Source organism: Rhinoderma darwinii, chromosome 2 (genome assembly GCF_050947455.1).
Source record: "Rhinoderma darwinii isolate aRhiDar2 chromosome 2, aRhiDar2.hap1, whole genome shotgun sequence".
In the NCBI taxonomy this organism is placed as follows: Eukaryota; Metazoa; Chordata; class Amphibia; order Anura; family Rhinodermatidae; genus Rhinoderma; species Rhinoderma darwinii.
In genome coordinates this window covers 99,280,381-99,307,697 of record NC_134688.1, presented here as the reverse complement: position 1 = coordinate 99,307,697, position 27,317 = coordinate 99,280,381, and the positions used below count along the sequence as shown (strand labels likewise).

At 40.9% G+C, this 27,317-nt stretch overlaps 1 protein-coding gene across 2 annotated transcripts in view; it reads right to left on the bottom strand.

The window, feature by feature from the left end:
* The window catches only part of AGAP2 (ArfGAP with GTPase domain, ankyrin repeat and PH domain 2), a 198,049-nt gene that overhangs the window by 8,561 nt on the left and 162,171 nt on the right, over nt 1-27,317 (bottom strand). The window contains exons 12-14 of one of the 2 annotated variants that reach the window (XM_075851961.1): nt 13,814-13,957; nt 12,474-12,533; nt 8,257-8,405 (exon numbers count right to left, since the gene is read on the bottom strand). In XM_075851961.1, coding sequence (XP_075708076.1) covers nt 8,257-8,405; nt 12,474-12,533; nt 13,814-13,957 — 353 coding nt within the window. The remainder of the gene's footprint in view (nt 1-8,256; nt 8,406-12,473; nt 12,534-13,813; nt 13,958-27,317) is intronic. The other variant, XM_075851962.1, reaches the window with a different exon arrangement.

Here is a 27,317-nt window from a genome sequence, read left to right as displayed (position 1 = left end):
ACGTTAGTTAGAAATTTTTAATTTCAAGTTGTTTGAAGGTTTCTGTCATGCTTAATGGTATTTTTGATGGCAAGAATAGGGCAATGTGCAACGCCATTAAAAATACTGGAAGCCCATGAGACCCTATTTTTTTTTTTATCAACTATTTGTTTTTCAAAATGTTTAAATAAAGAAGAAAAAAACAAACAAAATAGGATGCCACGGGAAGCAAAAGGGAAGAGAGGAACATAATGTATTCCATATTTTCACATTCAATGGATATCAGTTGCTTACAAACATCTGGGTAATATATAATACAATTTACAGCTTAGGCTCTGTTCACATCTGCGTCATAGGTTCCGTTAACAGCCTCCATTTCAGATTCCATTAAAAATCCCGTACAAAATAGGGCAGCATGAATCGCTATTTTGTCAGGCAAAATGAAAGTATTAGGGTATGTTCACACGCAGTGTTTTCAGGCGTAATTCGGGCATTTTACGCCTCGAATTACGCCTGAAAAAACGTCTCCATTACGCCTACAAACATCTGCCCATTGCTTTCAATGGGAATTACGATGTTCTGTTCCCACGAGCCTTTATTTTACGCGTCGCTGTCAAAATACAGCACGTAAAATGAAGTGCAGGACACTTCTTGGGATGTTTTTGGAGGCGTTTTTCATTGACTCCATTGAAAAACAACTCCAAAAACGGCCATAAAAAACACAGCGAAAAACGCGAGTTGTTAAAAAAACTTCTGAAAATCAGGAGCTGTTTTTGCCTGAAAACAACTCCGTATTTTCAGACGTTTTTGCTCACTGCGTGTGAACATACCAACATTAAATTCCATTTTCCTGCTCTTATGACAGAACATAAAAAAAGAATTGCTTAGTTCAGATGTGTACGATATATGGACAATAGTTTTGGGACCCATCTCTTTGAATTCAGATTTTTCATTCAGTCCCATTGCCACAGGTGTATAAAATTAAGCCACTAGCCATGCAGTCTGCCTTTACAAATATTTTTGGAATTGGAGTGGTACTGTAATAGGACGCCACCGTTACAAGTCAGCTAGTAAAATTTCTTCCCTCCTAGGTATTCCATGATCAAATGTGAGTGATATTATTGCAAAGTGGAAGTGTTTAAGAAACCCAGCAACTCTGCCATGAAGTGGAAGACCACACAAAGTTAAAGAGCAGGGTCGCCGCAAGCTGAAGCGCATAGTGCATAAAAGTCGCCAACGCTCTGCTGACTCCATAACTGCAGAGTTCCAAACCTCCCCGGGCATTAACATCCGCACAAAAACTGTCAGCCAGGAGCTTCATGGTATGGGTTTCTATAGCCGAGCAACTGCATGCAAGCCTTACAAAACCAAGCACAATGTCAAGTGTCTGATGCCATGGTTTAAAGCATGCTGCCACTGAACGCTAACCAAGATCTGACCCATTGAGGCATGGACTCCACAAGACCTCTGAAGGTGTCCTGTGGTATCTGGCATGAAGAACATATTAGCAGATTGTGTAAATCCTGTAAATTGCAATTGGGGCCTCCATGGATCAGACTTAATTTCCAACATATCCCACAGATGCTTGATTGGATTAAGATTTGGTGAATTTGGAGGCCATGTCAACACCTTGAACTCTGTCTCATGTTCCTCAAACCATTCCTAAGCAATTTCTTCAATGTTCGAGGGGCTATTGAGGGACTATATTCAGAATTATGTGACAAATAATAGTATTATAAGTGATAGCCAGCACGATTTTACTAAGGACAGAAGTTGTCAAACCAACCTAATTTGTTTTTCTCAAGAGGTGAGCAGAAGCCTACACAGAGGGGCCGCTGTGGATATGGTGTTTTTGGACTTTGCAAAGGCATTTGACACTGTCCCTCATAGAAGTCTAATGGGGAAATTAAGGACTATAGGTTTCGAAAGTATAGTTTTTTCTCAATTGTATTGAGAATTGGCTCAAGGACCGTGTCTGGAGTTGTGGTCAATGATTCCTACTCTGAATGGTCCCTGGTTATAAGTGGTGTATTAGTGAGGCCTCATCTAGAATATGCAGTTAAGTTCTGGGTTCCAGTTCACAGAAAGGATGCCCTGGAGTTGGAAAAAATACAAAGAAGAGCAAAGAAGCTAATAAAGGGCATGGAGAATCTAAGTTATGAGGAAAGATTAAAAGAATTAAACCTATTTAGCCTTGAAAAAATATGACTAAGGGGGGACATGATTAACTTATATAAATATATTAATAGCACATACAAAAAATATGGTGAAATCCTGTTCCATGTAAAACCCCCTCAAAAAACAAGGGGGCACTCCCTCCGTCTGGAAAAAAAAGGTTCAACCTGCAGAGGCGACAAGCCTTCTTTACTGTGAGAACTGTGAATCTGTGGAATAGTCACCGCAGGAGCCGGTCGCAGCAGGGACAGTAGATGGCTTTAAAAAAGGGTTAGATAATTTCCTAGAACAAAAAAATATTAGCTCCTATGTGTAGTAATTTTTTACTTCCCTTTTCCCATCCCTTGGTTGAACTTGATGGACATGTGTCTTTTTTCAACCGTACGAACTATGTAACTATGTAATGTGGCCGGTCGCATTATCCTGCTGATAGAGGTAACTGCCATGATAAAATACTGTTGCCATGAATGGGTAAACTTGGTCTTTAACAATGTTTAGGTAGGTGGTACGTGTCAAAATAACATCCACATGGATGCCAGGACCCAAGGTTTCCCAGCAGAACATTGTCTAGAGAATCACACTGACTGCCAGCTTGACTTCTTCCCATAGTGCATCCTGGTGCCATTTCTTACCCAGGTTACTGACGCACACGCACCCAGATGTAAAAGAAAACGTGATTCATCAGACCAGACCACCTTCTTCCATTGCTCCATGGTCCAGCTCTGATGCTCAGGTGCCCATTGTGGGTGTTTTTGGCGGCGGACAGGGGTCAGCATAGGCACTCTGACCAGACCGCAGCTACGCAGCCCCAAACCCAGAAAGATGTGATGCACTGAGTGTTTGGACTTCTTTCTCTCATAGCCAGCAATAACTTTTTTTTTTAAATTTGTTCTACAGTAGCTCTTCTGTGAGATTGAATCAGATGGGCTCCCCACATTCAGAAAAAATAATCCTTTGGTGCCCACTTTTGGTAGGAACTAACACTGCATATCGGGAACACACCACAAGATCTGCCATTTTGTAGAAGTCATCTAGCCATCACAATTTGGCCTTTGTCAAATTTGCTCAGATCCTTACTCTTGCCCATTTTTCCTGCTCACAACAATTCAACTTCGAGGACTGACTGTTCACTTGCTGAATATATAGTATATTACATACAAAATGCAGATGTTTCTGGAATATTAGTTTGTATTACAAATAATAGTTTTCCTATTCTTTTTATCATACAAATGCATTTTATATTCAAAGCATTTCCTCAGGTCTACACATACCATTTAAAGGCTATGCACACCTTCCCAACCAATATTATTTTATTGTTCCAAAGTCTCCAAAGTGAAAAATGACGTAAATTTGCAAGTAGTCTTAATTAAAAATATCTTATTATTTTGTGTGTACATCTACTATGTGTTTCCATAGTTACAGACTACAATCTGTGTAGTCTGATTCTGCAATCATGCTCCCCTCCAATCATCCCCTTATTCTTACTGAGATACATTTTGTAGGTAAAAAGGAAGTAAGGGACAGATGGACAGCAATTAGATTGCAGAATCAGACTAAAAAGGGTACATACATTGAAGGAAATAAGTATTTGATCCCTTGCTGATTTTGTTAGTTTGCCCACTGTCAAAGTAATGAACAGTCTAGAATTTTTAGGCTAGGTTAATTTTACCAGTGAGAGATAGATTATATAAAAAAAAATTAAAAAAATTACATTGTCAAAATTATATATATTTATTAGCATTGTGCACAGAGAAATAAGTATTTGATCCCTTTGGCAAACAAGACTTAATACTTGGTGGCAAAACCCTTGTTGGCACGCACAGCAGTCAGACATTTTTAGTAGTTGATGAGGTTTGCACACATGTTAGATGGAATTTTGGCCCACTCCTCTTTGCAGATCTGTAAATCATTAAGATTTCGAGGCTGTCGCTTGGCAACTCGGATCTTCAGCTCCCTCCATAAGTTTTCGATGGGATTAAGGTCTGGAGACTGGCTAGGCCACTCCATGACCTTAATGTGCTTCTTTTTGAGCCACTCCTTTGTTGCCTTGGCTGTATGTTTCGGGTCATTGTCGTGCTGGCAGACCCAGCCACGAGCCATTTTTAATGTCCTGGTGGAGGGAAGGAGGTTGTCACTCAGGATTTGACGGTACATGGCTCCATCCATTCTCCCATTGATGCGGTGAAGTAGTCCTGTGCCCTTAGCAGAGAAACACCCCCAAAACATAATGTTTCCACCTCCATGCTTGACAGTGGGGACGGTGTTCTTTGGGTCATAGGCAGCATTTCTCTTCCTCCAAAAACGGCGAGTTGAGTTAATGCCAAAGAGCTCAATTTTAGTCTCATCTGACCCCAGCACCTTCTCCCAATCACTCTCAGAATCATCCAGATGTTCATTTGCAATCTTCAGACGGGCCTGTACATGTGCCTTCTTGAGCAGGGGGACCTTGCGGGCACTGCAGGATTTTAATCCATTACGGCGTAATGTGTTACCAATGGTTTTCTTGGTGACTGGTCCCAGCTGCCTTGAGATCATTAACAAGTTCCCCCCGTGTAGTTTTCGGCTGAGCTCTCACCTTCCTCAGGATCAAGGATACCCCACGAGGTGAGATTTTGCATGGAGCCCCAGATCGATGTCGATTGACAGTCATTTTGTAGGTCTTCCATTTTCTTACTATTGCACCAACAGTTGTCTCCTTCTCACCCAGCGTCTTACTTATGGTTTTGTAGCCCATTCCAGCCTTGTGCAGGTCTATGATCTTGTCCCTGAAAGTTCTTTGGTCTTGCCCATGTTGTAGACGTTAGAGTCAGACTGATTAATTGAGTCTGTGGACAGGAGTCTTTTATACAGGTGACCATGTAAGACAGCTGTCTTTAATGCAGGCACCAAGTTGATTTGGAGCGTGTAACTGGTCTGGAGGAGGCTGAACTCTTAATGGTTGGTAGGGGATCAAATACTTATTTCTCTGTGCACAATGCAAATAAATATATATAATTTTGACTATGTGATTTTCGTTTTTTTTTTCTATATAATCTATCTCTCACTGGTAAAATTAACCTAGCCTAAAAATTCTAGACTGTTCATGACTTTGACAGTGGGCAAACTTACAAAATCAGCAAGTGATCAAATACTTATTTCCTCCACTGTATGTAGTCTGTTACCATGGAAACATATACTGTAGGTCTGCTTAGGAGCTGTAGACAAGAACATTAGGAGATTTTTTTTAATTAAGACTGTTTGCAAAGTTTCTTCATTTTCAAATGTAAATGCGTTGCAGCAATTTAACCCTTTCATGCCGACAATCTGTAGATACACGTCCTTTTCGCACATACCCCGTGCTGATAGAACGTGTATACACAGATCTCTGTTCCAGCCGGCATAGTGCTGTGAAAAGCGCCCGGACGCTGGCTGTGTCAGTGTCCGCGGCTCCCCAGCAACCTGTTCTCTGACAGCCGGCTACAGAGAATATGATCACCGTTATTAACTGCTTCCTGACCGCCCACAGTAAATTCACGTGAATTCACAGTGGGTGTTAAAAGCGCGATCCGGGTGTCTTAGAGTAGTGCTAACACCCAGATCGTGCTATTATCCCCTGCCTCTGATCCCGGAGACATGACCGGGACCTGATTGGTTCAGGTCCCGATCATGTGATTGCAGGGAAAGTTTATTGTAACAACAAACTGGAAAGTTTGTTGCTACAACAAACCTTCCGAGGACCGATTGCGGGTGCTGCCGTCGGTTGCATGGCAAAACCGGAGGCCATACAACGGCCTCCGGGTCTGCCATTCATGGAAGCCTATGAGGACCAACTGGTCCTCATAGGCTTCCTGTCAGTGTGACTGTCAACATCACACTGACAGTTTATAATACGTTACACTACCTAGGTAGTGTAATGTATTATAGCAGAAATCAGTGCTGACAGTCTTCAAGTAAAACAAGTAAAAAAAAAAAAAGGTCATAAAAATGTTTTATAAAAGTGTAAAAACAAGTTATAAGTTACAAAAACAAAAAATGCTTTTTTTCCTATAATTCTTTTACTGTAGGAAATTTTTTTTTTTTTAAAAAAAGTACACATATTTGGTATCACCACATTCGTAACGACCCCAACTATAAAAATATACTATTATTTTTCCCGCACCGTGAACACCGCAAAAAATAATTAAAAAAACAATACTATCATCAGTATTTTTTTAGTCACCACCCCTCCCAAAATATAGAATAAAAAGTGATCAAAATTTTGCATGTACCCCAAAAAAATACAAGCCCTTACACAGCTTTTTTGACTGAAAAAAAAAAAATTATGACTCTCAAAAACACAAAAAATAAATAATTGTATAGAAAAGCGATTTTATTGTGCAAACGCCAGAAAATATAAAAAAACAATATACATATGGTATTGCCGTAATCGTACCGACCTGCAGAATAAAGTAAAATGTCATTTATAGCGCACAGTGATTACTTTAAAAAAAAGAAGGACAAAAAACATTGTCGAAATGTATGTTTTTTTGTCACTTTGCTTGTCCAAAAACTAAATAAAAAGTGATCAAAATAATCACATAAACCCTAAAACGGTACCAATGAAAACTACAGATTGTAACATAACAAATAAGCCATCGCACGGCTCCGGTGGAGGAAAAAATGTTAAAAAAGTTCTGGTGCTGAATATAGCGACAGAAATTGTGCAGAGTGTCCAAAAGCGGATAAGATTGGGCGCCATTTATCAGTGCGACACCGGCCACACATCTATGGATTATTTATTTACCCCCTTATTATACCCTCTCATTATGCCCTGATGTACTCTGCCCAGCTTACATGTACCCCCACATTATAAACTAAAATACCAGCAAAACCCCAAACAGAACTACTACCAAGCAAAATCTGCGCTCCAAAAGCCAAATGGTGCTCCCTCCCTTCTGAGCCCTGCCGTGGGTCCAAACAGCAGTTTATTACCACATATGGGGTATTGCCGTAATCCTGAGAAATAGCTTTACAAGTTTTGTGGTGCTTTTTATTCTTTGTAAAAATTCAATTTTTTAATATTTTTTCAGAAAAAAAGTCGATTTTCATTTTCACAGACATATTCCAATAAATATAGCAAAAGGCCTGTCGGGTCAAGATTCTAACTATACCCCTAGATACATTCCTTGAGGTGTGTAGTTTCCAAAACCACTTTTGGGGAGATTCCACTGTTTTGGCACCACAAGACCTCTTCAAACCGGATATGGTGCCTAAAATATATTCTAAAAAAAGGAGACCCCAAAATCCTCTAGGTGCTCCTTTGCTTCTGAGGCCTGTGTTTCAGTGCATTAGCACACTAGAGCCACATGTGGGATATTTCTAAAAACTGCAGAATCTGGGCAATAAATATTGAGTTGCGTTTCTCTGGTAAAACCTTCTGTGTTACAGATTTTTTTTTACAAATGGATTTCGGCAAAAAAAATAACATTTGTAAATTTCACCTCTACTTTGCTGTAATTCCTGTGAAACGCATAAAGGGTTAATAAACTTTCTCAATACTGTTTTGAATACTTTGAGGGGTGCAGTTTTCAAAATGGGGTGATTTATGTGGTCTATCTAGTACATAAGGCCCTCAAAGCCACTTCAGAAGTGAACTGGTCCTTGACAAAATAGCCTTTTGACATTTTCGTGAAAATGTGAGAAATTGCTGCTAAAGTTCTAAGCCTTGTAACGTCCCAGAAAAATAAAATAATGTTCAAAAAACAATGCAAATATAAAAGTAGACATATGGGGGATGTTAATTAGCAACAATTTTGTGTGGTATTACTATCTGTTTTACAAGTAGATTGCATTTAAAATTAGAAAAATTATAATTTTTGCACATTTTCTTTACATTTTGGTGTTTTTCACAAATAAGCTATGAATTTATTGACCAAATTTTTCCACTAACATAAAGTACAATATGTCCCGAGAAAACAATCTCTGAATAGCTTTGATAGGCAAAAGCATTCCACAGTTATTGCCACATAAAATGACACGTCAGATTTGAAAAAGTGGATTTGTCTGGAAATGATGTCATCTTTAAATATATGTTGATGTAAAGTTGATAAGTAGTTTCTACATGTTACAATACTAAAGGCTTACCTTATTCTTGCTGCTCTCACAGCACTGAAGACTTGCTAGTATCTGGCTTTCTATAGCCTGAACCCAAGAATCCCTTTCCTCAAAACTGCTGGTCTCGAAGTGCCATGTTTGACCGCTACTAGATACAATGATGAATTCAAAGTTCTCTTCTGCTGGATGAAATGGAAATGATTAGGCGCTAGCCAGTACAACAAATCCACTATTACTGTACTTAATTAATAAATAATACATTAACTATTTGCCTTCAAACCACAGATAAATCAGTACAACAAATTAGTTTTTGTTGTGCACAATAATGGGATATATTAGATTCATATGGGTTTCCTTATAGAAAAGGTCCCGATGTGCATCTAATGTCTATAGGCTCTTGTATACTGACATAAATATATAATGCATTCTTTATATATGCAGTGTGTAAAAAAAGAAAAAACAGAAGGCTTCAGAATGCATACGGACAGCAAGGGGAAGGGATATGCAGCAGAGAGTCTATGGGGGACCAATACAACAAGTAATATGGAGCTCAATTGGTGCATTCTGCACATCTTTAAAGGGTAACTAAACTTTCAGAAAACTTCTAACATGTTATAATGACATGTCAGAAGTTTTGATTGGTGGGAGTCTGAGCACTGAGACCCACACCGATTGCTAAAATGAAGATGCAAAGGCGCTCCGGTGAGCGCGTAGCCGCTTGGTTTCTGATCGGCTTCTCTCGGATAGCCGAGCAGTTGGTGTAAGGGCTCAATAGAAAGTCTATGAGCCCGTACACCAACTGCTCAGCCTTCCGAGAAAAGCCGATCAGAAACAAAGTGGCTCCAAACTCACCAGAGCGCTTCTGCAGCTTTGTTTTAGCTATCGGTGGGGGTCTCAGTGCTCAGACTCCCACCAAGCAAAACTTCTGACATGTCATTATGACATGTCAGGAGTTTTCTGAAAGTTAAGTTACCCTTTAAGGAATGTATTTTGATGCCGGCATTCGCATGAATCCATAAGTGTGCAGTCACATGTGGTGTATTTGTCTTGTTATTTTTGCAGCGTACAATGTCCAATAGAAAAAAAATTCTGCAACTCAGATTTCTCAATTTCTTGCATTGCGGAATATTTTTCTCATAGCATACATTGTAAAGTGTCCTGAAGTTTATTTTGCCGCTGCAAAAATATATGACAAATACGCCACGTGTGGCTGCAACCTAATGGAAGTTTTTTCATGTGCTGTGATGGTGCCTGTGCTTTGAACTTTATGAGCTATTTTCCCTTTGTCTCCTTAAAACAAGGAAAGGATCCACACACAATGGGGCAGATTTACTATTGTTGTTTTTCCAGAATTCTGACTTAAAGAGGCTCTGTCACCAGATTTTGCAACCCCTATCTGCTATTGCAGCAGATCGGCGCTGCAATGTAGATTACAGTAACGTTTTTCTTTTTAAAAAACGAGCATTTTTGGCCAAGTTATGACCATTTTCGTATTTATGCAAATGAGGCTTGCAAAAGTACAACTGGGCGTGTTGAAAAGTAAAAGTACAACTGGGCGTGTATTATGTGCGTACATCGGGGCGTGTTTACTACGTTTACTAGCTGGCCGTTCTGATGAGAAGTATCATCCACTTCTCTTCAGAACGCCCAGCTTCTGGCAGTGCAGATCTGTGACGTCACTCACAGGTCCTGCATCGTGTCGGCCACATCGGCACCAGAGGCTACAGTTGATTCTGCAGCAGCATCCACGTTTGCAGGTAAGTCGATGTAGCTACTTACCTGCAAACGCTGATGCTGCTGCAGAATCAACTGTAGCCTCTGGTGCCGATGTGGCCGACACGATGCAGGACCTGTGAGTGACGTCACAGATCTGCACTGCCAGAAGCTGGGCGTTGTGAAGAGAAGTGGATGATACTTCTATACACAACGCCCAGCTCGTAAAAGTAGTAAACACGCCCCGATGTACGCACATAATACACGCCCACTTGTACTTTTACTTTTCAACACGCCCAGTTGTACTTTTGCAAGCCTCATTTGCATAAATACGAAAATGGTCATAACTTGGCCAAAAATGCTCGTTTTTTAAAAATAAAAACGTTACTGTAATCTACATTGCAGCGCCTATCTGCTGCAATAGCAGATAGGGGTTGCAAAATCTGGTGACAGAGCCTCTTTAAGTTGCAACTTTTTTGGTGCAATTCAATTTAAACACATTTATTATAGATTTGCGCCAATATGAACATATGTTTGCATCTCACTAGGCACTTTTCAAAAGAGTCTAGAAAAGGGGGCATGACTAAGCAGAAAAGGGGAACGTGGCTTAAAATACACTGACGTGCACCAACATTGTGGCATAAAAACAATAGCTTGACAGATACGTTATGAAAAAGCTCACAATCTATCTGTTAAACAGATCCCATATTAGACTATGGGTGATGGATGCCACTGTTTGGCATCTGTCACAGTCTCCGTTTAATGTATACGTCGGGAGCTTTTCCCTGAATTTACGTTAAACAGAGGACAAAAACGCAGTGTGAAGCTAGCCTTAAACACATGCCATTATAGTCTACGGGTGACAGATGCTTTAAACGGATGACGAACAGTGGAATTCGTCACCCGTAGGCTAAAATGGAATGACTTTAACGGGTACATCATGAAAAGGGTCAGGAAAGTTCATGACCTATTCGTTTAATGGATACCATTATAGTCTAGGGGTGAGGGATGCCACTTTTAGGCATCCATCACAGCTTCCGTTTAACGTATACGTTGGAAGCTTTACCCGATATATCTGTCAAACAGGGACCACTAAACGCAGTGCGAAAAGAGCCTAACAGCAAAAATGAATATTTCATTGTGATAAAATTCCTTTATATTCAAGGCACAAAAATGTACAAAATTTACTAACAACTTATTGCAGTGGATGATGTAATTACATTTTAATAAAAACATGGGCTCCAGATTTTAGCTTCCCCTAATGTCCAAGTTAGATCAAGCAGGACAAGAACACAAATACCTCTCATATCCAGATAAATGATATAGGAATTTCAATGGCTCAGGAAACAATTTAAATCTCTTTATGCGCAAGTATTTTTTTTTCTTATTTCAGTTTGGACAATTATTTTATTTCTTCAATGGGAAATCCAATCAACACGATCTTCTGATACATCACAGTCTGTGATCTTGGGCCACCACTGATTTCCAGTATGATAGTAGGATGCTTACACCCTTTTGTCACAGCTCAGCGATATCTGTTATTGCGAATCCGAAACAACATTTTAAGCAAAGGGCCATTCATTACAAGAAATTCCTGAGCAATGGCAAAGAGGTTTAAAGCATAACTACCGTGATCTACTTAAAAATATCTTAGGATATGAACGTCAATCTATAAATTAAAGATTCTAATCTAGATTTAAAAACGGAGTGCTTAACGCTGTTTATTAGCTTCATTCACGTGCAGGCTGCACACTCAATTCATTTCAGTAGGAGGAGACTTTAATAAACTGCGGTCCTTTACTTCCTCCCTGCTGAAAAAAAGATAGATACAGCTAAAATAACGTGAATATTTTTCCCAAACAGGGAACGACAAGCTGTCTGTCTGTAGATGGAACTTGCTGGCTAATAAGGTCCTGTTAGCACAGTAGCATCCGCAGCACTGATTCAAGGAGACAGTCTCTCTTTCTCTCTCTCTGCAGTATGAGGGGAGGGATGGCAAGTGTAATTTGAGCTATCAGGCTTGTAGACAGAGTGACCATGACCGGGCTGCAGCTCTCCTCTATCTGTAACATGGACGACAATGACGACAACTTCCTGTTAGTAAATTAGGAAGAGGTCTGCAGAACACACTGCAAAGCTTGAAGGAAAAGTCTTCATAGAGGTAATGTACATGAGGATCTCAGAGTTTTTTTTATTTTTTAATGGAGGTACAGATGTAGCTAGCTTTATTTTGACTCTGATAACTTGCTGCAGCGTGATATCACACAAGTCATTGAAAAATTCAAGATAAAGGATCTTGCCACTGTGTATTTAATGCGTTAAAAGTCAAGATCAAGACGGCTACATGTATGCTTTAAACTTCCAAAGAGCCATTTAATTCTGGCAATCAGTGGTGGTCCGAGATCTCAGACATCACCAATATTATATTCTCACATGTACCTTATTCACTGTATTTCCCTTTTAAATAGTACTATATTCTCATCACACCAAATAATTTAGGATGAAACAGACATAGCTATTATGCATTCTTTTACCTGTTTTATAAATATTTCTTAAACTACCAAATGTTTTTAATTTCCACATTTTGCGCTTGGCTGGTGGGTGGTCCCGGAGAGCGAAGCAGGTGGGACAAAGGGCAGAAGGAAAGAGAAGAAAATGACAGAATTAAAGCATACAGGAAAGCAAGAAGTTAGACACTAGGTGCAGAGTTCTTATAAAGAGAAGCTAGTATAAAATGAGACATAGAAAAACACAATGACTGCTCATGCATGATCACAAAGATGTAAATGACATACGAACATCTGGTTTTCTGCTTTTTTTTTTTCTTAGGAAAGTCCTGAGTAAACCTACCAATTTGTCTGAATGAAAGCTCTGCAAGGAAGACTGGTCTAAAATGCCTCAATAGAGAGGTCAAAGCTGGTTAGAATTTAAGTATTAATTATATAATACACATCAATGGGAATAGTCCATTAACATGTCTGTAATTAATATCTGCATATGCATCACATTCTGATGTCAGAATCGGATGATTATAAAGAGATTAGTGGTGCTACATTGGCTGCCCCAGCAGGAAGAGAGGAGTAGTGTCTGTCACAAATAATTTTCGTAGGACGTTCCTTCTCGTGTGTCAACCACCGATTGACTGACATGAAGTGCTCCTACTTTCATTAAGAAGAGGTGTAGGACGAGGACATTTAAAATCTTTTAATGGTGGACAGGAAACACCAACTAACTCTTTACAAAAAAAGTTCTATTATAAGGAATATTATATTAATCGTTCAAAAACGGCTATTTTTGTCAAATATGCAATAATAAGGAATATATGGAAACATAATTGATTTTTCAAAGCACTGTGTATGATAAATGAGGATTTTTTAGAAAAGGAAATTGATAATTGCAGACATTGTAGGCAATGGGGGGATGGATTTAGCTTAGTCTTTGTGAGCTGAATACAATAATTATACAATATATACTGTGTGAGGTAAGTGAAATAAGTAATAAGGTCAACTCTTAAAGGGGTTGTCACAAGATTAACTTTTATCGCCTAGCCGAGCGGTACTTGGCTGTCTCCATCAGTCCTATAGACTTTAAATGGAGCGGCAGGGCACAAACTCGTCCTCTACTCCATTCAAGCGCCTTCTCACTGCAGTGAGGAGGAACGGCGGTTCAGGACCCCAGTTCTAGTGATCAATGGGGTACTAGTGGTGGGGCCCCTAGCGATTAGACATTTTTTGCCTATTCTGTGGATAAGTGATAAATGTTAATCTTGGCACAACCCCTTAAATATTTCCAAGAAACAATAATATAATCTTAATGTGTTTCTGTGGACTGTAACCTATTAATATACTGTTGCATGTGGCTGCAGAGAACTCACCATCTGCCTGGCCTGCTGAGCCCTCTGTTTTTGAGGGGGTAATATTCTTCTTCTTCCTATTCTTCTTTTTATCACTCATTGGAGAGGGTGGGGGCTCCTTGGTGCTGGATGGGAATGAAATCACATCTCCTGTAGAACTGCTCTCTATTTTGAGAAAAATAAGATTTTCATTTAACACACAGGGTTAGGTTAATTAATAATGGACAAAACCAGTGTACACATTAACTAATAATTACCCAAAAAGTGTCTGTAATATATTTATACAGTAATAGAAATCATATCAGCTGTGTGCATCAATATAGTATAATTAATACTGCCAACAGCCTCTATTACCCTATGTGTTCCATTACAGATGTGTCCACATTTACCTTTGTGTGAATTTGGTTAAGAACTACAATTTCTCATTAATACATGCTGGCAAAACCTGCAATTCACATCACAACCACTAGGGTGGCCACACATTGCCAAAAAATCATGTTTTTTTCCAAAGCCGGTGATCTGGCACCACACAACTCAGGATATGTTGAGATAGGAGGAAAGGCAAGAAAGGACACACGTATATTGAAACCAAAGTCGCATTTTGTGATTGCCAAACAGATTGATGTTGTCCCATATGCCCACCTGCATATTGAACATTTAGTTCCATGGGCGTGCACAAGAGGGCAGCACTGTGGATATCACTTTTATGAGACCACTGTTGCTAGCACTGATATGGAGCACTGTGAAAGGCACTTTAATGGACACATTATGTTTGATCTTGAACTCCACGCCATTCCTTTAAGTGTCAGGATACCAGAAAATCATAATTATTTTCCGTACATTTAAAAACATTCATCCAATATGGGAGCGACCTATGCTGCAGCTCAGACTTAAGGAAAGAAGAATTGTGCAGATGTAGCAATCTTCAACTTGATACTTAACGCATTACATACACCATGGCATAAATAACTTTCACTTGACTTTTTCAATTGCTTTTGATGTGTTAAGTGATAAGTTATCACACTGCAGCAAGTTATCAGTGCAAGTTAAAGTTTGCTACATCTCTATAAGTAAATTAACATTTGTCTCTATGTCTTTGGAGCAGCAAACACATTTGAAGCATGGCTGATGACGGATGGGACAGCACTGACTGTAGTTGTTAAGTAGGAAAAGCAGCTTCTTCTGAAGCCCCAAAGCCAAGTCAAATGCCAAGTGAAGATAAGTGGAGACTTCCAAGAGGATGCTCTGCAGGTCTTTCCAAATGAATCGGGACTCTCTCTGCCCATGATGCCTCCATAGTCCTTGGGGATTGAGCATGAAGTGTCTTGTCAGAATGGAGAGCTACCAACACATAACAAATAAGTGATCAATGAGCAACACAGCTTTCAAATGCTTAGAGGCCTTAGACTATTTGTTTGGCCTACATTTGTTAAGAAAAGAGCTGCCTATGTATAAAGTATGCAATCTTCTGTCCTCTTCTGAGGCAGTAATAGAACAAAAGGGAGAAAACAATCTACTGGTTCAGCTTGTCAAAACTCGGAATCTTAGGAGAAAATGTCCTGACATTGACATTGTCTAGAACAGGGGTCAGCAACCTGTGGCACCGGTGCCACAGCCAGCATGGGGGGCGTATTTTGCTGGCACACTTCCCTCTCCCGGTGTCCAGCGCCGTTGTGCGCTTGGCAGTACTAAACACAGGGAGAGAGAGACGCTCTTCATTATGCACTTGGCGGCAATAATCATCAAGTGAGTTAACAGCTCTCTCTCCTAGGTGCACCCCCTCCCCCCAAAGCTGGTGTTCAGTAGCCGTGGTCTGTCTTAAGTGCACCCCCCAAGCTGGTGTTCAGTAGCCACAGTCTCTGCTGTTTGCACCCCCCCCCCCAGCTGGTGTTCAGTAGCCTCATATGCACCACAGATGGATCATCTTTGCAAAGAAAGTCAGGGTCAAGGGTCACATTGAAATTTTGAATGAATTAACTGATTAATTGGATTATGTTACGTATCTTATATGACTTTCATGTTTGCGTGGCACTTAAGTACTTAATCATTGCTTTTTAATTTTTTTTATGGCATGCTATGCAAAAAATGTTGCCTACCCCTGGTCTAGAAGATTGTTATGGCCTGAATGTTACCGACGCTTTGGGTTTTCATAATGGCTACAAGGAATACCACTTTCTAGAAAGGGACATCACATCTGTAAGAGCTCAAGCAATTCACACATCTTTTTGGGCTACATTTGTAAATCTCTGTATTGTTCTTTTCTGTCTCCACAACAAACCAACATTTTCTATGGTTGGGACCTCCTCTATCGTCATGTACTTACCCATCCGTGCTCCAGTGACCTCTTCTTCCATACAGCTGTCACCGCATTGAGTTTTGTTGTGAAGCAAGCAGGGATGCCAGATAGTGAAAGCGCTGAGCACGTGGTCGTCCAGATAATAGGGAGGCAGGGCGCTATATTTAAATTCCTGCTACTCTGGCCTCAGTACCAGTTATAAGGTTTAATCCGTAGATAGGCGCTATTCTACTGTGTTTCTCTATATAGTAATAGGACTCCAATTTGACTCGGCTCATTTAACTTCACCCCTCTGTATTGCACACCTGGGTCTGCTATATCACTATTACTGGACCTTGACATATATAACTACCACATCTGTACAACATACATGACTCTGCTATATCACCATTACTTACTGCTGGACGTCTCATCCCTGGTATCGCATCTGTCTCTGTCTGACTTCCATTGCCAACTTCTTAACTGCCTAAACTCACTTCATTATACCCCATGTTATATCTTTCCAAATGCTTTTAATTAGACATTGTTTACCATTGCTCATAGCAACTATATATCCTATCCCTTTTATTTTTGGCCAATGTTATCCAGAGAATTAACCACTGGACTAGCTAGAGGCACCCAAGTCCTTAGGCCAGCTGTGTACCTAAGCTCGACCCTAACAAAAGTCATGGGAGAGGGGGGTCCGATAGGTAAAATTGTGCTGTACGGTTGGTTCTGTCTCTGGATTCTCTTAAGTATGAAAATCATTATACTATCATAGACATATTCCATCAACCTTGCTGCCAGCTTGACATTCTGTTTAGCCACATCATAAAAATGGCAGAGAGATATACCTAAAACATGCCAAGTCTGATGCCAGGGAAAAAGATCTAAAATCTAATACTCTGATACCAGCACCATCTCGGACGGCTCCACTGTACATCTGGATAATTTGGCAATGGCCACATCTACATAGGGTGGAGTATACCACTTTTCCAAATGTTTTTTTTATTAATCAGATACTGAAGCTTAAACGTTTTATTCCCTGATTATCAAAGAGTTCAAAGGTTTAAAGGGGACCTGTCATCTCTCCTGACATGTCTGTTTTAGTAAATAATTATATTCCCCATGAAATAACAATTCTGGAGTATTTTTTCTTAGAACTCTATGTTCTGTGTTTCTTCTGTTATTCCTCCTAGAAATGTATTACTAAATTGACAAATGGGGGTTACCCGTTGGGGGGGGGGGGTCCCTAAACAGACTTACCATGTCCAATCACTGCTGACAGTCTCAGACTGTGTAGGGGCACGCCCCTTTGACAAGAGGAATGGTAACACCCAATTGTCAATTTATTCATAAAATTCTAGGAGTTATAACAGAGGAACGGCACAATGCAGAGTTCTAAGAAAATATGTTCCAGAATTGTTATTTCATGGGGAATACAAGTATTTACTAAAATAGACATGTCAGGAGAGGTGGGCAGGTCCTTTTTAAAGACCCCAGGCCTTTCTGGCCAGGCATGAATCTTCTTGGTGCCGGGATGGTCTTGACTCTTAGATCTCACTGCTCTGAGGACGAGAATGAGAACAACTCATCTTTCACACTCTTATCTGTTCTTTCTTCACCTTACTCAGGTAGAACTCCATCTAAGGTAATGGCCCTGCACCGCAACATCATCTCTGAGCTCTTTCGTGGATGATTTTATTCCTTTCACCCAAGACATCACCTCCTGTGATCTGTGCATCAGTTCCCTTCCCCTGCAAACTTAACATAATATGTCCTTATAATCAGTTCAGTTTAGGAGGACTGAGCATAGATAGTGAAAAATCTGTCAGTCAGACATAGAATAGCTTTTTCCACTTTTACTAGACTAAAATGTATTGGGGAAATTAATTAATTTTTACTGACTACAGAGTATATTACCAATCCATACAACTAGCAAGAATTATTGATTGGTATAGGAATCCTAGCAAAAAATTATATATATCCATCGAAGAAGAACATTTTTGGTCACCTCTAACCAAGGCTCTAATACAACCAAAGACCTTTTAGACTGGGGCCAATGTCTTAACTATAACCCCTTTAGAGGTATGGCAAGTCATATCAAATAATAAAGATACCAGCCTTAGTCCTTCTCTACTAACGAGAGTTGAGTCTTGGAGATCCTCATACACACCCAGGAAATTCCCTTTAGACCAATTTGAGAGGAAATGCCAAATGCAATATTCTTGAAGATAGGACACTGCCAACATTCGCACAAATGTGTGATCTGTGTCCGCAAGCTCCTCTCAACCATCTACATTACTGGTGTGAACGGCTAATGGTCTCCTCAAACCCAACCCCAAAACTTACGTCACATATTTATAAGAAGCAAGTCATGCAAGATTCGGAAAGTATATTTCCATATATAAAATCCTGGGAAAAAGATCTGAATACTGAATTTACCAATGCAAAAATAATGCAAATTTATAAATATTGTTGCGGCCACTTTAGATCTATAACTTTTCAAGAAACTAGTTACAAACTGACCATCCAATGGTATAAAAAGCCTGTCCTATTGAACAAAATTGACTGTTCTTTACCTCCAACTTGCTGGAGATGTCTCTAGCAAAAGGAATCCTATACTCATATTTGGTGGGATTGTGAATTAATAAAACTATTTTAGTTCAAAGTCAAAGATTTCATTGACTCCATATGTCCATGAGTCCCTTTTATAACTCCAATATATTTCCTTCAAGTCCTAATAAGTTAATAGAGTACTAGGGTCACAATTAGCACTAGCTGCTAAAGCAACAATTCACCTATATTAGCGCAACACGGAACTGCCATCGGTCTCTTACTGGGTGAAAAAGTCTCCCAAATCTTTAGGCTGAGTTCACACTGAGTTTTTTGCAGGCAGAAAATTATTTTTCATCTGCCTGCACGCCGTTTGCCACGTTTTTCGTGGCGTTTTCTGCTGCATTTTTCGCTCGCGCCCATTGACTGCCACAGGCAAAAACGCCGCAAAATACTCTCTCTGCCTCCCATTGATGTCAATGGAAGGTCAGAGGCGTAAACGCCCAAAGATAGGGCATGTCGCTTCTGTCGCGGTAAAAAAATGCGTCCCGCCTCCCAATGAAATCAATGGGAGGCTTTTTTGGACGTTTTTTGGCGCATTTTCTGACGCGGTTTCCACGTCAAAAAACTCAGTGTGAACAGGGCCTTAGAGAGGAATTGTGCTACTTAGACCAAACGAACCCAAGTAAATATACAAAAATCTGTCTTTCTTGGCTTGAACACGTCCAAGATCCTTGCATGCTCAACATTATACTGTAATATTCATTATACTCTAATGGAAAGGCTATTTGATTTTAACAATAAGATTGAGATTCTAGAGTTGGGCACATAATAAAACACAATACTGAAAGTTAGTGGACAGACACATCAACTACTATTAGTAGGAAACAGTATACAAATTGGTCACATGTGGCAAGATGCCTATAAGTTACCCACCTTCCTGGTTGTACCATTATGGACCTTCTCCAACAGAAACCATATAACTGGAGATTAGGTATTATAGAACAGTATTAAATTTATCTAAACAAAAAACTCAATTTATTGTATAAAAATAGATCCATGGTATCACCACAAGCATAACAATTGAATAGCATAAAGTTAACTTCTTAGTAAATAAAAATCCCCAAAAATTGTGGAGGATTTGCTGTTTTTTTCCCGATCTCCCCCGAAATAAATAATAAAAGTTATTTAATACATTTTATGAACCCCAAAAGGGGTCAATAAAAAGTACAAATCGTCCTGCAAAAAAAAATCCCTCATACGGCTAAACCGACAGAAAAATAAAAAGTATTACAAAAAATGTTTTTTTCCCCCATAACACATACTTTTATTGTGCAAAAGTGTTAAAACCTATAAAAAAAACAAACAACTGTACATATTTACTATCACCGGAATTGTAACGACCCGTAGAATAAAGTTAACATGTTATTCATACTACATGATAAACAGAATGCAAGAATCTAGAAAAACAATGGCAGAATTGCTGTTTTGCTTTCCAATCCCACCTTAAAAAACAAACAAACTACAACGCGTCCCAAAAAACGAGCCATTGTACAGCTATGTAGACGGAAATATGAAAAAATTATGGTCCTTTGAAAGTAGCAAAAAAAATTACAATTTACAAAAGACGGTCCTGAATGTCCAAAATAGGCCGGTCCTTAAGGGTTTAAATACACCAAATTCTACCTAAGTTGACCAATGGATTAATTACTAGATGACCAACGTGCACTTAAGTCCTATGGCCAGCAGAGTACTTAGACCCTAACCAAAGTTGTGGTGAAAAGGGGACACTATAGGTGAAATGTGCAAATGCAATCCTCTATAAGGGTCAGTTCAAACGTTCAGGATTTGATGCAGATGAAATCCACATCAAATCCGCATATTAATCCGCATTTAGAAAACCGCAAGTGCGTATTTCTAAGGCTGGGTTCACACGTGGCGGAATTTCACTTGAATTCCGCTGCGGACACTCCGCAGCGTTAATCCGCAGCGGAGCCGTTTCTCCATTGACTTCCACTTCTATTTAGAAGTGTTCGTTTAGACGATGCGTAAAATTCCGCTGCGGAGCATAGGCTGCGGAGCGGAATTTGGTGTCCGCAGCATGCTCTGTCTGTTGCGGAGCAGTGGCGGACTGGTTGCGGACTCATGGCGGAATTTCTCCATTGACTTCAATGGAGATTCTAAGTTCCGCAATGAAGTCCGCAGCTGTCATGCACATGTTATGTGTGCTGCGGATGCGTCTTGCTTTTTTGCCATGACATTTCTTCATTCTGGCTGGACCTATGTATTTCTAGGTCTACAGCCAGACTGAGGAAGTCAATGGGGCTCCCGGAATTACGGGAGCGTTGCTAGGTGACGTCAGTAAATAGTCACTGTCCAGGGTGCTGAAAGAGTTATGCGATTGGCAGTAACTGTTTCTGCCCCCTGGACAGTGACTACCGATCCCAATATACAGCTACCTGTAAAAAAAATAGAAGTTCATACTTACCGAGAACTCCCTGCTTCTGTCTCCAGTCCGGCTTCCCAGGATGACGTTTCTGTCTAAGTGACGGCTGCAGCCAATCACAGGCTGCAGCGGTCACATGGACTGCCGCGTCATCCAGGGAGGTCGGGCTGGATGCCGAAAGAGGGATGCCTCACCAAGACAACGGCCGGTAAGTATGAAATTCGTTTATTTTCACTAGCGAAAGTGCTGTCCCTTCTCTCTATCCTGCACTGATAGAGAGAAGGGAAGCACTTTTCCCGCAGTCCGCAGCAGCTAGTCCGCATCAATTTACTGCACATTTTGGGCAGATCCGCAGCCGTAATCCGCAACCCGGATTAGGTGCGGCATTGATGCGGACAGTTGCGGAGGAAATCCGCCACGTGTGGTCATGCCCTTATGGTGCAGATTTCATTGCAGATTTCAGAATCCAATTGATTTCTATGATGAATAGCCACAATTAATACGCATTGAATCCAGCGGGGAATAGACATGCTGTGGATTTCAAATTTCTATCCGTAGCTATAAGTCCGCGATGTAAACATATGCTGCATGTGGTTTGGATGCTGCATGTGGTTTGGGATTGTAACAACCCATCTACTTGCATTGTACAGTAAAATGATGTGGATTTGCTATGCATATTCTACAACACAAATCAGCATCAAATCCTGAACGTGTGAACTGGCCCTAATGGGGGAATTTATCAAACTTTCTACACCAGTTTCCTGGGGTAGAAAACTCGCCAAAGGGCGCTCTCGCCACTTTTGTGAAGAGGAGGTGTAGTTTTATCAAAAGGGGTGGGGCCACTCCAACCCCACAAATATATTATAATTTACGCCAGAAAACTGGCATTAAATTGTAACGGACATTTACGCCAGTTCCCAGCTGGCGTAGATTTCACTCTGTAGGGCATAGCTGCATTCCAAAAGGTATATTACATAACTAGTGGAACAGTTCATAAAATCTTTAATTGGAAAGATTTCTTTTGTAATGTTTCATGAACTGTTCCACTAGTTATGTAATATACCTTTTGGAATGCAGCTGTGGGCTTCAGTACATAGGTAGAACATGAGGGAGTTTTTTCAGTAAAAGTAACACCACTAGAACACATACCCAATACCTCCAATAATAGGTTCTCCTCCCTAAAAAACCGGGAGGCATACTGGATCTATAAATATCACAGTTTAAATCCGGAAGGATTGAATGAAACTATAGAGAATATTAATGACTTTTAAAAATCTACATTGAAACATGCGTCCTTCAAACACAACACATAGGTTTTACTGTATAGGTAAGTAGGGAAAGTATGAATATAGTACTATGATTAATATTAATATTCAATGTAAACAGTTCGTATGGTATACACTCCACTTGACAAGCTTTTGATCTAGACATCACCCATATAGGTCTTTTAAACAATTTATCCTACATTTAAATCCCCTTTACATACATATTTTTTATACTTTTTAGCCCCAAATATCTGAGTACAATTAACTCAGGGAGTGCATGTAGTAGAAACATGATAAAAAACCTGACCGTGTGCAATCTTATATTCTCATAATTCTATACAAAACGAATATAATGAAACTAATAGTTTTTTATTGAAATTTTAAAACTTATCTTATAGCAACCATTTTTTATGAGTTTTTTGTATGGAGAAATTCAAAGGTTTTTATACATTTTTTCTGATTTGATCAAAAAACCAGTGCTTCAAGTAATCCAAAAAAACGGCTTTTGACATAGGCATTTTTTCAAAAGTATTACAGACATCTTTTTATGCCATCTAATCACAAATAATGAAAATTTTAATCCCTGTCCCAAAATGTTCCCCTATCAAGGGATAACTTGGTGAAAAGAGGATCACTATGGAAAGACACAGATGCACCGCAACTAAACAGCAGGTTGCAAACTGCAGATCACGTACAAATAAACAAAATGTCTTTATTTGTTAAAATACTTTTTGCTCACATATGTGAATGAATACAAACATCATGATACTATGGCAACACTTGTATAACAGCTCAAAAACGGCTTTGAGATAAAGGTACATGAGAATCTATGTGAAAAACATGATGCTAGAACAGAATGTACACAATCATGCATAAATGTATAAGAACACATATGAATATGTGTGAATAACATATATTATCTGTATAAACCATGATGTTTTAAACTTTGAAGCCACGAAGGATCTGTCATCCTGTAACGGCTCTTGGTAATTTGTATGTTAATTGAAGTGTTGCGCACCGGTGTGTTCTCGGTCTTTTTACTGCATATATATGTGCACACTACACGTGCAACTATTGTATACTGACCTGACGAAGGGACCAGTCCGGTCCAGAAACGAGTTGTCTTCTCAATAAAAGATCTCCTAGATCCTAGGCACTTGACTCCGTTCCTGATCCACTTCAGCCTGGCGCCGATACCCGTAATTACACTGCATTTTTTTTTCTCTTCACCCTCTGACTCACCTTGTCCCAGGTACTAAGGGTTTAGCACCAAGGGACTGCAGTGGGTGGCAGCCGGCTATCTACACTTCACCACCCCTGTTCACACTGAGTTTTTTGACGAGTTTTTTGGGGCAGAAACCACACCAAAAAACTCCTCGAAAATGCCTCCCATTGATTTCAATGGGAGGCAGACGAGTTTTTTTTCCACGAGTAAAAAAAACTCGTCGTGGTAAAAAGAAGCAACATGACCCATCTTGAGGCGGTTTCCTCCTCCAAAACCCCATTTCAATGAGTCAGAAAGAGGAAAAAAAACCCTCGACGAGTGTTTTGACGAGTTTTTGTCAAACCACTGTGCAAAAACCTACTGGAGCAGTTTTGCAGGAGGAATTTTCCTCCTGCAAAAAACTCTGTGTGAACACAGCAGAGTCTCGGAGGAGCGCCGCCATCCCCTTACGTTTTTGCTGTACTTACACATCGCATATAGGGCCCTGACGCTGCTCAGCATCAGGACATTGTATGAGCCACAGAATGCTAAAGGAGGATGATGGGACCCGGAGAAGTAAAGTGCAGACAAGGGGTGAGGTGAGTATACATTTTTTTTATTTTATGTCCGATGCAGGGGGAAATGGTGGACACACGGCTGCGGTTGTTAGTCCACAATTGTGGTGCACGGCCAGCAGAAACATGAAACAGATTTATTAAGAGGCTCCAACGGAGCGGAAAGGTAAGACCAGCGTATGAAATGCCAGTCTTGATAAATTTGCCCCTTATACTTTTTTTGGATATCACGTAATTAGGCTTCTTGCAGGGCCCCTTATAGTGCTGAGTGACACCACCACAACCCCCATTCCAGGAAAGGGAAATCAAGTGTTTGTTCACCCCAGCAGAAGGTTAGTGCAGCTCTAATGCCAGTTACTCACTCCCTCTTTGGCTAATGTTGCGTTTCTTGTGAAGAGGAGGAACCTGAGTGAAACCAATCTGACCATTGTCCATACTTCCCAACTTTAAAGGAATTGAAAGAAAGACAACTCATGTGGTGCCAATCCCTGTCCATACACCGCCCAATCCTTTTCCAAGCACACCCATAGCGCCCCCACACAGTATTATGCCCCATAGCGCCCTCGAGCACCATTATGCCTTATAGTGCCCTCACACAATATCATACCCCTATCGCAGTATTTTGTCCCGACAGTGTCCACACACACTATAATGCCCCAATAGTGGCACCCCAAACAGTTTCATGTCCCCATAGAGCGTCCCTACCAGTAGCGGATCCCCATATGGGCGTTTCGGGCGGTCGCCCGGGGCCCAAGGCTTGCAGGGGGCCCATAGCTTCCCACACCGCACACAAGTGAACCAAAACTCTCCAGGGCTGCTGCTGCGGCGGGGGGAATGTGCAGGGGGAGTCAATTGCGGCCAGGGAACAGGGGCACAGCACATCAGCTGTAGAGAGCAGACTGTCAGAGATTGTGATGGGCAGGTGCTGGAGTCTCCCTGACAGTCTGCTCCTCTGTGCTGCTGTGCACTCTCCCTCCTGTCTAAACCTCCAGCAGCTGCCTGATAACGGCAAAACTGAAACTAGAGGGTGAAGGACCTGTGGTGACGTCACAGTCACATGATTAAGGTCCTGGAGGCTGCCAGAGACAAGCACCGCAGAGGAAGAGGCTGGTAAGTAAGTGTGTGTGTGTGTGTGTGTGTGTGTGTTAATGTAAGTCTATATAGTGTGTGCTGTGTATATAGTGTCTATAATGTAAGTCTATGTAGTGTGTGTGTGTGTGTGTGTCATAATGTAAGTCTATATAGTGTGTGCTGTGTATATAGTGTCTATAATGTAAGTCTATGTAGTGTGTGTTTGTGTGTGTGTGTCATAATGTAAGTCTATATAGTGTGTGCTGTGTATATAGTGTGTGCTGTGTTTATAGTGTCTATAATGTAAGTCTATATAGTGTGTGTGGTTTGAATATATAGTGTTTGGTGTTAGTGTGAATTGTATATAGGGTGTTTAATGTAACATTTTTTGTGTGCAAAATAATTTCCCACCCATAGTCAGATGCTCAGAACCCCCCCCCCCCCTGCAGTATAATCTCCCCCATGGAGCCCTCAGTAGTTATTACACTGCAGGGGGGGGGGGGGTCAGAGCGTTTGATTGACTGTTCAGGGTTCTATAGGGGAATAACTCCTGCCCCCCCAAGAGCCATAAGGGCGGATTTACACGAACGTGTAATACGTCCGTGCAACGCGCGTGCTTTTCACGCGCGTCGCACGGACCTATGCAAGTATATGGGGCAGTGCAGACTGTCAGTGATTTTTGCGCAGCGTGAGTCCGCTGTGTAAAACTGACGACATGTCCTATATTTCTGCGTTTTTTGCGCATCACGCACCCATTGAAGTTAATGGGTGCGTGAAAATCACGCATGCCACACGGAGGCACCTCCGTGGGATGTGCGTGATTTGCTCAACAGCAGTATAACTATGATTGCAAACAGAAAAGCACCACGTGCTACAAACATACAAACAGAGTGTCATAATGATGGCGGCTGCGCGAAAGGAACGCAGCCGCGCATCATATGGTGATGACACACGGAGCTGTTAAGTGCCTTTTGCGCGCGCAAAACGCCACATTTTTTGCGTGCGCAAAGCGCACACGCTCATGTAAATCCGCCCTAAGTGTCAGACACTTAGACCCTCCCATAGGGCACTCAGCAGTCAGTCAAATGCACTGGGGAGGGGTGTCTGACTGCTTAAAGGGTAACTAACGAAAACATTTTAAAAAATTACATGTCATAGTGACATGTCAAATGTTCTAATTGGTGGGGGTCCGGGCACTGAGACCCCACCAATCGCTGAAACAAAGTGGCAGAAGCGCTCAGGTGAGTGCTTTACCACTTTGTTTCTGATCGTCTTTCCTCTGATAGCCGAGCATGCGGTGTATGGGCACAACAGAAAGTCTATGAGTCCGTACACCGCGCCGAGAAAAGACAGTCAGAAATTAAGTGGAACAGCGCTCACCCGGGCACTCCCGCTGCTTTGTTTTAGTGATCGGTGGTGGTCTCAATGCTGGGACCCCCATCAATCAAAACTTCTGACATATCACTCTCACTATGACACGCCAAATGTTTTTTAAAAGTTTAGTTACCTCTTGGGGACTGAATTTATTGGTTTGAGTTAATGTATGGGCCTGGGTCTTAATTTGCTTAGGGGTCTGGGGTATAAGACAATTTATGGTGTTTATTTCTGAATTTTTATGTTGCTATAGATGCTGAAAATGGCTACAGAATCAAGGGGAAAAGATGTATCATCAGGAAACTCTGCAGTCATCAGGAGAAGTCACCATAGCGGTCTGTGTCAGATGGAGAAGAAAAGAGAACGACCCATCAGTGAAGACATCACCTGTGAGTCATTGCATTTATAGATCTGTCACCTCTCCTGACATGTCTGTTATCGGAAATCCTTGTATTCCACATAAAGTCTTTGTGTACCCAGGACTAATAGACAAATGCATGTTACCATTCCCCTTGTCAGGAGGAAGTGTCCCTACACAGTGTGATACTGTCAGCGATGGTTGGAGACTGTCAGTGTGTAGGGACACAGCCCTTTGACAAGGGGAATCGTAGCACTCATTTGTCAATGCTCACACAGAAAGGTGGTGTTTAATATAGACATGACGTGGCAGGGCGGTGGTGGAGAAGGGGGCCCAAGCTTGTGGAACAGCCCAGGGCCCATGGTTTACTTAATCCGCCACTGGTCCCTACACAGTATAAT